General features: G+C 39.4%; 1 protein-coding gene across 4 annotated transcripts in view; it reads left to right on the top strand.

Moving 5' to 3' along the window:
* Positions 1-12,265, top strand: part of KATNAL1 (katanin p60 subunit A-like 1) — a 99,081-nt gene that overhangs the window by 75,758 nt on the left and 11,058 nt on the right. For all 4 annotated transcript variants that reach the window (XM_014548571.1, XM_014548573.1, XM_005877256.2 and 1 more), the window contains exons 7-8: positions 2,464-2,622; positions 3,352-3,478. In XM_014548571.1, coding sequence (XP_014404057.1) covers positions 2,464-2,622; positions 3,352-3,478 — 286 coding nt within the window. The remainder of the gene's footprint in view (positions 1-2,463; positions 2,623-3,351; positions 3,479-12,265) is intronic.

Raw genomic sequence — 12,265 nt, 5'->3', positions numbered from 1 at the left:
AAATTTGTGCACATTAAAAGGGAATTAGAGGAAATATTTTAATATTGCTATTTGCCCTTTCTCTATAATAGAAGTGTCAGAGATGAAAGAAAATTAGTAAAATGTATATGAAATCTCCCTCCTGTCAGAGTCTGTGGCGCGCCACAGGACCCAGAGTTAAGTCCCCGTCCACCTGCACGCACTTCGAAATCACAGGAGACCCAGACCCGGCCAGCCTCACCCCCATTGGGTGAGACCCAGACCTCGCCTGCCCCACCCCTGTCAAGCCCCTCCGGGCAGGGGGTGCAGCCTCAGGTCCCCTGACCCAGCGCCAGGTGGGGGGCTCAGTCTCAGGTCCCCCGTAAAGCCCTGCTGGGCAGGGGGCGCAGCCTTAGGTCCCCCGCCCTGGCCAGGTGCCATGCAGCCTCAGGTCCCTGCTGTTTGGTCATTATGTGACGGAGTCCTGACCAGTTTGCATATTATCCTATTATTAGATAGATAGGGTACAATGAACTGATATTGGAAATTGAGAAAAGAACAGATTTAAACAGGAACAAAATATGTCTAAGTAAATGCTCAGCAGGTAATTAGAAATAGAGGTCTGGAGCTTAAAATAGAGTGAGTTAAAATTGTAAGATATAAACGGTGGTTTATAATATGCATGTGGTTGAAATTGTTCAAGGAGTTTATAAAAGAACACAAAAGATTTAGAATTGCTTTGGGAATGTAAAGTGCAGGGTGAAGAGGAGATCTGAAGACACTGAAAATAGTCATGATGAAGAAGTATCAGGAAAGAGCAGTGTCCTAGAACCAACCCAGAAAAGATGGGTTTCAGGAAGTGGGGAATGAATACCAAGTATCAGCAACATCGAGGTCAGAGAGAAAGAACATGTGAGTTGAAAAGTGACTGGTGGATTAGTAAATAGGTATTTTTAGTGAAGTAGTGGAGGCAGAAGCCAGATAGTAGCTCATGAAGAAGCAATAGTAAGCTTAAGCCATTTCTTTAAGAAGGCTAGCTGAGAGGGAAGGAGAGGTATACAGTAGCTAGAGGATTTGAAGAGTTAAGCAAAGGATTATTTAAAAATGGGACAGATTTAAATATGTTTATATACTAAGGCAGTGGTTCTCAACCTTCTGGCCCTTTAAATACAGTTCCTCATGTTGTGACCCAACCATAAAATTATTTTCGTTGCTACTTCATAACTGTAATGTTGCTACTGTTATGAATCATAATGTAAATATCTGATATGCAGGATGGTCTTAGGTGACCCCTGTGAAAGGGTCATTCGACCGCCAAAGGGGTCGCGACCCACAGGTTGAGAACCGCTGTACTAAGGGGAAAGAGCCAATAGAGAAGGAAATACAGGAAATAGATGAGGTAATCAAAAGAGTAATGTCATGATGAGTTCAGAAGTATAAATATTGTACCACATCTAATGTTAGAAAAGGGAGGGGCCATTAGAAAGAGAAGTATGAACTTGGCTATCGCTATGCCTATACCTTTAGTTGTTTTGGTAGTTTTCAAAATAGCAATCTCATGCACAGTTAAAGGCTCCTTGCAAAGCACAAAGTTTTTTTAAAAAAACTAGTGTTTTAAATCCTGGTGATCCCTGGTTGTTCTGGGTATCAAGATTCTACAGCTAGTTTCTGAATGTAGTTATGAAACTTTGATGAGCATATAGCTTTCAAAGTTGATATCCCTAGCTTATTAAACTAAATTAACAAATAGATCAGAATTCCTTTTGAGATCACCAACTATTATGCAAAAGAAACGTGGTGTTAACTATGATCTGAACTTCCATTAAAAATGGATAGTGAAGTAAGTGTTAAGAATCTATTAGTCTTCAAGACTAGAGAATTAGTGTTCTCAAATAATCTTTACTCCTCATTGATTTATTTTTATAGAATACCTTTCTGCTTATTTATTTTCCAAAGTGAGGAATAACTACAATTTCACTTTTGGTCCATATTTAGTAGCTCTTTTTATTAGTAACAGTATTTTTTGTAAACTATTATCTAGCACATTAAACTGATAAAACGTTAGCTAATTTGATTATGTTTGAATTACTACTAGATTTTAGTTACTGTATTAATTGAGAATGGATTCTTCTTTTTGATTAAAAGCTGTATATTATAATGTGTTGTGGAAGATAGGCTTCTTATCTTATTTTTTTGCTTACACAGAGCAGTTACTCTTGAGTGGTATTTCAGACTATTTTTAAGTGGTATTTAAGGCATATTTATCTTCTGCCAGGCTTAGGAAAGTTGGGTAGGTTCTTTCTGAATGTATAAGAACATTCCTTGTTGTCTAAGCCCTTTGTTAACCCATCTCTGAGTATCTCTGATTTGAGACATTTTGTGAAATCTTCTTCATTTTTTTCTATCTATAAAATGATATGGGAAAATTTCCCTCTACTTAATAGTTGATATTTTATAAGAAAGTATTTTAATCTGATAAATCATTTACATCTTTCAAAATTTCAGGGTGTGCTGATGGTTGGACCCCCAGGCACTGGTAAGACCATGCTAGCTAAAGCTGTTGCCACTGAATGTGGCACAACATTCTTCAATGTTTCCTCCTCTACACTGACATCCAAATATAGAGGTGAATCTGAGAAATTAGTCCGTCTGTTGTTTGAAATGGTGAGTGATAATATATTTGGATTTCAAAGTACTTTTGGTATAAGCAATGGTATCCCTATAAGTCTAGATCCACTCATCTATGGCAGGTGTCGCTGTAGTTTAATAAGTAGTTCTTGGCAGACTAATAAGATAGGGTGTGGTGGGGATTCTGGAATTGTCAGTGTGTCTTTGATGTATCTTCCTCCCTAAGATAAAAGAAGGCTCTTTGGCATCCTATCCAGCGAGAGTAGAAGAGACTTTGGAAATGTGTGTGGTGTGACTGACATTTCTGGATCTCTAATGAGATGGTTGAGCAGAAGTGTATTTTAATATATATTTTAAAAATGAGTTAGATATTGATCTATCATTAAAGTTGGTTTCTTTTCATAAGGGGTTTGCAATAGTTACTTAAGAATGCTTATTTGAGGAAAGAGATTGATGACTTGTCTTTTGAAAATGTTTTGTATTATGAAAAGTTTCAAACAGAATAGTAGAAAGAATAGGACTATAAATCCCCATTTATTTGTCACCGGACTTAGCCAACCATATAACTTACCTTTTATTTTTAGAAATTTACTTTTTTTATATGAATGATTGATTTAACCTCTGTCAATAACCAAATGGTGGCATTAAAGCAGTGAGAAACTTCTCTTTTTTAACCATGATATTAGGAGGAAATGGCACTATTTTTAAATATTCAGATTGTTTTATGAGATAATCAAATGATTCCTTTAACATATTTTCACAAAGGCTAGATTTTACGCCCCCACTACGATCTTCATTGATGAGATAGATTCTATCTGCAGTCGAAGAGGGACCTCTGATGAGCACGAAGCAAGTCGCAGAGTCAAGTCTGAGCTACTCATTCAGATGGATGGTAATTCATGTTTAATTACTGTCTCAAAACTTATATTTCCTTTTTGAGCTTAGTGTAGATCAATACTTTGGAAATTCTCAGTGAATGGACTCAAAGGCAGCCTGCATTTATTTATAATCATCTGTTCATCCACTTATTTATTCATTTGTTCATGCATTCAAAAAGCACTTACTGTATACTTGTTATGAAATGTGCACCATTTTAGATTGTGAGGGTAAAAAGAAAAGGAATGCCATGGCCTTTAAATAATTCATTACTTAGAGCAAAGGTTCTAGAGAAGTGGTGTGGGGTCCCAGGGCTCTTTCAGATCCTTTTAAAGGGGCTGCAAAGACTAAACTATTTTTATAATAATATTAAGACATTATTTACCTTTTTCACTTTCATTCTCTTACAAGTGTACAGTAAAGTTTTTCAGAGGCTATAAGACATGTAAGATATAATAAATAGATGGAAAGCAGAAGCAGGTGTGAGAATCTAGCTATTCTCTATGGAGTCGCACATTAAAGAGATTTGCAAAAATGTATTCTTCTAATATTTTTTATTTGGAAAATCATTGTTATTTTTCATAATAATATGTTATTTACATTAACAAATAATGGATTCATTGTCACTTTAAAGTGAATTAATACTTTTAAAAATTCTCAGTTTTAATTTCTGATGATAAATATTGATAGCTGTACTCCACAAACACACAAGAGATCTTTGGAGTTAAATAATTTTTAAGGGTATATAAAGATCCTGAGACCAAAAAGTTTGAGAACCACTGATCTAGATGGGAAGCAGGCAACTGAACAGACAATTACAATACATTATAATTTCTGTGGTAAATAAACTCTGGGCGTAGTGAAAACATAGCAGGAGAGGTACCACCAAGACTAAGGGAGTCATGGAAGGGAATAGCCAAGTTGGGCTTTGAAGCATTAGTATAAGTAATTCAGACAAAGAAGAAAAGGCACTGGGGAGCCATTGAAGGAAGAGAGTGACAAGCCCTGAGCTGCTTTTATTATTATTATTTTAAAATCTTTATTGTTGAGAGTATCACAGATGTCCCACTCCCCGCCCCCATTCTCCCCTTCCACCTGGTTCCTGCCTTGTCCCAGGCCTTCACCAAACCCTGCTGTCTACCCACCATAACTGCTTTTAGTTAAAGTTTTAATTTCAGACCAACCTATGTGGTTACTTTAGGTCTTTGAGTTTGCAATACTGCCCTGCAGGCCTTCCCTGAGCTTGTCAGGTTAGCATGTGGCCCCTTTTTTGTCCACAAACATTTCATGTAATATTGATATAGTAGTTTTGAACTCATTTAGCTTTTTTGCTTTGTTTGTAAAGCTCTTTATCTGACCCTGAATGCTGAATGAGAGCTTTGCTGGGTAGAGTAATCTTGATTGTAGGTCCTTACTATTCATCACTTTGAATAGTTCTTACCACTCCCTTCTGGCCTTCAAAGTTTCTGTTGAGAAATCAGCTGACAGTCATGTGGGTGCTCCCTTTTAGGTAACTAACTGCTTTTTTCTTGCTGTTTTTAAGATTCTCTTTTTGTCTTTAACCCTTGGCATCTTAATTATGATGTGTTGTTGGTATGGGCCTCTTTGGGTTCCTCTTGTTTGGGACTCTCTGTGCTTCCTGGACTTGTAAGTCTATTTCTTTCATCAGGTAAGGGAAGTTTTCTGTGATTATTTCTTCAAATAGGTTTTCAATATTTTGCTCTTTCTCTTCTCCTTCTGGCACCCCTGTAATGTAAATGTTGGTAAACTTGAAGTTATCCCAGAGGCTCCTTACACTGTCTTCATATTTATTTATTTTTCTTTTTGCTCTTCTGATTGGGTATTTTTTGCTTCCTCATATTCCAAATTGTTGATTTGATTCTTGAAATCCTCTACTCTGCTGTTGAATCCTTGTAAATTATTTTTTATTTCAGTTGGTGTATGCTTAATTTTTGACTAATCCTTTTTCATGTCTTTGACATTTTCACTAAGATACTTGAAATTTTCATGAAGATCCTTGAGTAACCTTATAACCATGGTTTTGAACTCTGTATCAAGTAGTTTGCTTGCTTCCATTTCTTTCATTTGTGACATGTTTCTTTGACTCCGGATTTTGGCTGCTTTCCTATGTTTCTTTCTGTGTATTAGGTAGAGCTGCTATGTCTCCTGGAATTGGTAGAGTAGCCTTGTGTAGCAGTCCTGTAGGGCCCAGTGGCTCAGCCTCCCCAGTCACCTGCACTGGGCATTCTAGGTATGCCCCTGTATGGGCTGTGTGCACAATCTTGTAGTTGAGCTTTGATTGTTTTTGGCATCACTGGGAGGAGTTGACCTCCAAGCCAATTGGCTGTGAGGAACAGCTGCGACTACAGTTGGAGAGCTGCTGTGAAGGGAACACCCCTATGGAGCAGGACTTGCTTCAGTGGGGCTTTGGTGCTCACTGAGTCTGTCCATTGAATGTATTGCTTATGGATGTGTAGAGTTGTAATTGGCAGTGGTCTGAAGCTTTCCACTGGGTGCACTGGCTCTAGGGCCTCCAGGGAGGTGCAAAGTAAGCCACTGCCTGGGGCCACCTGGTAGGAGCTACAGAGAGATTTGCAGATAGCTGCTATTTGTTCTTTGGATTGGGCTTGGAGTTGCCCATGTGAGGCCCAGCTGTGAAGCAAGGCAGGCTGATGCTAGTGCCTGGTTTTGGGCCTTTTATTGACAGATTTGGGGCACAATGTCACTAGCTGCAGCTTGTTTGAGAGATTTTAACAAAGTCTGAAGCCTGAGCCAGGATAGGCCATTCATATGGAACTATTGCTGCAAACAGCTTGGGTAGGGCTGAAAATTGGATAGGGCAGGGTCTCAGGAAATCCCCAGGAAGGAGCAAAGTGTTGCTCCAGGCTGATGGAGACTCAGATATGGCTGCTAGTCATCCCTGCAACAACGGAGGTCCCAGCTCAGGAACAATGAACTTTTTGAGCATCCCCATCTGGGAGTAAGTCACCCCCAAGTTCCTGCCCCGATGCTAGACAATCCAGTTCCTCCCTGTATGTCCCTGTGTCCCCCCAAAGCTGCCCAGTGCTGGGAGTCCGAGTAAGTTTGTGTGCCGGCCCTTAAATGGAACATCTGGGTCTCCATCAGCCTCCGTGCCTCTCAGCCACAATCCCTGCTGTTTTTTATAGCCATAGTTGCTGGAACTTCTCTTCCCAGCTCTGGGACAATGGGCTAGGGGTCTGGTGTGGGGCTGGGACCCCTTGTTCCACATGGGAAGCCTCCGCAGAGGTGATCTCCCTCCTGATTAAAAAAAATGGCACATGTGGGTGTCAGACCAGCTTGTTCTCCCCCTCCACCTCTCCTATCAGTCTCAATGTGCTTTTTACTTTACTTCTCTAGTTGTAGGACTTCCATTCAGCCAGCTTTCAGACAGTTCTAAATGATGGTTATTCTGTATTTTAGTTGTGGGAGGTGACATTTATTGAACACTTACAATGAGTATTGTATACAGTGCCAGTCACTGTAAGATAAATAAAATAAATGTACTACAAGTCCCTTTTCTTAATTTTGCCATTTTAATTTCTGCTGAGATGTAAGAGAAAGAAGTGAATGTGTTATATTTTGGGGGAATGGATATAGAGGAAAACATTATATGTTTTAAAAATATCACTGAATAAGGATTTAGTCATCTGAATTTCATTTAGGGGTATTTATAACTCTTTCTGATTATTAGTTGGACAACCTGAATCTTTGTGATAATGATTCAAATGGTAGTTTAGTCATATTCATCTGGGTTCCTTTAAATCCACTACTTTGTTATACTAGGCTAGAAACTCTGATAAAGTTTGTGAGTTGTTGATATATTTATTTTTTCACTGCATATTTTCCAGTGTTTTCATTGTATAACTTGAAGTTTTTTGTTCTAAAATTTTAATTCTAGAAAAAGTAGACTCTCTATATATATGTTTGGTTTGCTATAAAAAGAAATGGTATTTTCAGTAGTGACTGATTATTAGGTTTATTCTTAAATTTCTTGTTTGTTTTTTTCTGAATTACTTAGAAGTGTGAAGGACAAAACTATTCCAATATAAACTGCCTTTCAAAATTATTGCATGCTAGTATATTAAGTACTAAATATGAATCCCATTCTGTTCTTCTTTCTTTTTTAAATTTTTTTTATTTTTTAATATATTTTTATTGATTTTTTACAGGGAAGGGAGAGAAGGATAGAGAGTTAGAAACATTGATGAGAGAGAAACATTGATCAGCTGCCTCCTGCACACACCCCCACTAGAGATGTGCCCGCAACCAAGGTACATGCCCTTGACCAGAATCGAACTTAGGATTCTTCAGTCCTCAGGCCAACGCTCTATCCACTGAGCCAAACCAGCTAGGGCTCTACCACTTTTTAATTCAATAACATTGGACAAATTATTTCACCTCTTGTAATATGTTACCTCATCAGGGGGGAAACCTATTAATAATAGTATTTACAAATAAGGATGTGCTAAAGATTGAATTCTATAATACATATAATGTACACAGTCTAGAGCCTGACATATAGCCTCTCCTTTCTTGAAAAATATCAAATAAATTAGACTAACAACTAAAATAAAATATTTGAAGTGAGAGATCCAAGATGGCAGCAAAGTAGGTAGAAGTTATACTTACCTCCTCCCAGGACCAAATCAAAATTATAACTAAATTATAGAACAATAAACCTGAATAACCAACTGAAGACTAGCTGAACAGAAGTCTTATAACTACAGATCTACATAAGAAACCGTACTGAGACTTTTAGGAAAGGTAGAGATTCAAAATGGGCTGACCCTGAACTCATGTGCAGTTGAGAATATGAAGGGCTATCTCAGCTGCGTAAGTTCCCCCTGAGGAGTGAGAGCTCTCAACCCTATGCCTGGCTCCCCAGCCTAGAGCACAAGTGCCAGGAAGAAGAGCCTACATAACATCAGGCTGTGAAAATTAGTGGGGATTCTGTCCAGCAGAGTGAGGTGGTAGGCTGCTGGAAACCCAGGTACCCTCATCATCAGGCACTCACCCTGGGCTCCGGCAGAGGAATGGCAGCTCAGAGTAGACTGAAGTCATACAGGGAGATATTGGGTTTTGTGGTTTTGGGGAGAAGGCTGGAGGGACAGCTGCCAGCATTCCTGTGTTGAATCCCTCTCCCATGCTGCTCACAGATGCCATCATTCCTGGGTTGAGTACTTCCCTCCATAATGCCTCAGCCTGGGGGAATGCACTAGCCCCACACTCCTGACTCCCTGTTGTCCCACCCTGCCAAACTCCCACTCTGGAGGAATCAGCTAGCTGTGGCCAGCCTGGGCTTGAGTTGCAGACTTTCTTGGAAGGTTCTTCAGGACGTTTAGGTAGACTTGGGGTGTCAGAGACATTTTGCAGAGGGAGAGTCTTGAGTGTACTGGCTTTAGAGCAAGGGCCAATTTTTACATGTGCTGGCAACACTTAGCCTGAGTAGAAGCACTAGCCCCATTCTCCTAAGTCAGTTTGGCCATACCCTGCCAAGCCTGCATCAAGCAGGGGAATTCGGCTAGCTGTGACTAGCTTGCACCTGCATTGTACTCTTTTTTTTGGAAGGTTATCAAGGAGGTAACCCAGACTGGTTACAGTATCTCACATTGACCTGCACCAGAGCCCATCCCAAGAGGTCCCAGAACCAACACACATGGTGGCTGACTTGAGACCAAACCAGAGCATGACCTGATTTAATTCCATAAGTGGCACACCTAAAGGGAGATCTTGGCAGGGACGAGACATGCTGAGGCAATTCCACTTTGTGAGTCAGCCTGCACACAGCAGCTTGTACACTGTGGTTGGGGCAGTCCTCACAGTCAGCGAGCCTTTGGGCCAATGGATGGCCAACAGCAATCACAACTAAACTACATCAGATGAGCTTACATATCCCACACAAGGGACATTCCTGGAGCACCTAGCTCAGTTGATTGGGGAGACTGTACCACTGAGCCCCACAGCGCATCTACTACATAAGGCCACCTTACCAAGACTGAGAAATAGCAATCTATCTAATTCCCAGAAACAAATACAAAGAGTCATTTAAAAGGGGAAACAAATGAAAGAACAATAGCAATCCCCAGAAAAAGAAATAAATTAAATGGAAGCAGGCAATGTACCAGATATAAAGTTCAAAATTATGGTTAAAAGGATGCTCTTCAAGAAAGAGATAGCAAATATGGAAAAGGACACAGAAACCATAAAAGAGAACTAGTCAGAAATGAAGAATACACTAGAAGGAATCAACAGCAGACTAGATGAATCAGAGTATCAAATCAGCAATTTGGAAGACAAGATGAAACCAAAGAGACCCACACCAAGACACATCATAATTAAAATGTCAAAGGTTAAAGACAAAAAATCTTAAAAGCAACAAGAGAAAGACAGTTATCTGCAAGAGAGCTCCCATAAGACTGTTAGGAAGTAATGAAAAGCAAGGACGTACAACCAGACAACTCTACCCAGCAAGTCTATCATTTAATATTGAAGGAGAAATAATGAGCTTCTAGACAAGAAAAAGCTGAAGGCATTTATTACCACCAAACAAGTATTACAAAGAAATGTTAAAGGCACTTCTTTAAGAAGAAGAAAAAGAAGAAAAAAAGAGGAACATAAGTATGTATAATAAAATGACAATAAATATGTACCTATCAGTAATCACTTTAAGTATTAATGGATTAAGTGCTCCAATCAAAAGACACAGAGTAGCTGAATGGGTAAAGAAACAAAATTCATGTATATACTGTCTACTAGAGACCCACCTCAGATTGAAAGACACATGTAGACTGAAAATAAAAGGATGGAAAAAGATATTTCATGCACATGGGAAAAAAAAGCTAGGGCATCAATTCTTATAGCAGACAAAATAGACTTTAAACAAAGGCTATAATAAGATACAAAGCAGGACATTATAAAGGGATCTATGCAAAAAGAAGATATAACCCGCCCTAACCGGTTTGACTCAGTGGATAGAGCATTGGCCTGCGTACTGAAGGGTCCCAGGTTCGATTCTGGTCAAGGGTATGTACCTTGGTTGTGGGCACATCCCCACTAGGGGGTGTGCAAGAGGCAACTGATAGATGTTTCTCTCTCATCGATGTTTCTAACTACTCTATCCCTCTCCCTTCCTCTCTGTAAAAAAATCAATAAAATATATTTAAAAATAAAGAAGATAGAACCCTTGTAAACACTTATGCATCCAAATAGGAACACCTGAATATATAAAGGAAATCTTGTTGGACATAAATGGAGAAGTCAATAGTAATGCAGTCATTGTAGGGGATTTTGATGTCAATGGATAGATCTTCCAGACAGAAAGTCAATAAGGAAATAGCAGCCTTAAATGACACACTAGACAAGATTGATTTAATTGATGTTTTCAAGAGCATTTAACCCCAAAGTAGCAGAATATACATTCTTAACATGTATCATTATTAGGATAAACCACATTAGGACAGAAAACAAGTCTCAATAAAGTTAAGAAGATTGAAATCATATCAAGATCTTCTCTGACCACAATGGTATGAAACTAGAAATCATTTACAAGAAAATAACATCTTCCCAAATTATGAATGGCTAAACAGTGAGATCAAGGAAGAAATCAAAAGATACCTTGAGACCAATGGAAATGAGAATACAACAACCCCAAATCCACAATGAAAAGCAGTCCTAAGAGGTAAATTCATAGCATTTCAGATCTATCTCAAGAAACAAGAAAAATCTCAAATAAACAATTTACTAGTAGTCTTACATTTAGGGGAACTAGAAAAAGAACAACAAGCAAAGCCCAAAGTGAGTAGAAGGAAGGAAATAATAAAGATCAGAATGGAAATAAATGAAACAGTCTTAAAAAAATACAAAAGATCAATGAAACCAACAGCTGCTCGTTTGAAAAGATAAACAAGATTGATAAACCTTTAAGCAGATTCATTAAGGAAAAAAAAGAGAAAGGACGCCCCCCCCCCCCCAAAAAAAAATTATAAATGAAAGATAAAAAGTAACAACTGATAACAGAAGTACAAAGGGTTATAAGAAAGTCTTATAACAACTACATGCTAACTAATTGGGCAATCTGGAAGAAATGGGTAAATTCCTAGAAATATAAAATCTTCCAAGACTGAATCAAGAAGAAATAGAAAATCTGATCAGACCAACAAAATCAAAGTAGTAATAAAAAAAAAAAAAAAGACTTCAGAACAAACAAAAGCCCTGGACTGGATGGCTTCACAGGTGAATTTTACCTAACATTCAAAGAAGTAACACCTATCCATCTCAAACTATTCCATAAAATTCAAGAGGAAGGAAGATTTCCAACCTCATCTTACAAGGCCAGCATTTATAGTAATTCCAAAACCAGATAACGATACTACAAAGAAAGGAAATTATAGGCTAACTAGAGGCCTGGTGCATGAAATTTGTGCACTGGGGGGGGGCAGCTGTCCCTCAGCCCATCTTGCACCCTCTCCAATGGGGGCCCCCTCGGGGGATATCCGACTGCCAGTTTAGGCCCGATCCCTGTGGGATCGGGCCTAAACCTGCAGTCATACATCCCTCTCACAATCTGGGACTGCTGGCTCCCAACCGTTCGCCTGCCTGCCTGCCTGATTGCCCCTAACCACTTCTGCCTGCCAGCGTGATCACCCCTTAACGACTCCCCTGCCGGCCTGATTGACGCCTACCTGCTCCCCTGCCGGCCTGATTGTCCCCAACTGCCCTTTCTGCAGGCCTGGTCCCCCCCCAGCTGCCCTCCCCTGCCAGCCTGGTCACCCCCAACTGCCCT

This window comes from Myotis brandtii, unplaced genomic scaffold (assembly GCF_000412655.1).
Source record: "Myotis brandtii unplaced genomic scaffold, ASM41265v1 scaffold513, whole genome shotgun sequence".
Taxonomy (NCBI): Eukaryota; Metazoa; Chordata; class Mammalia; order Chiroptera; family Vespertilionidae; genus Myotis; species Myotis brandtii.
Note: the sequence above shows the minus strand (reverse complement) of the source record. Positions and strands in the feature narration are given on the sequence as shown.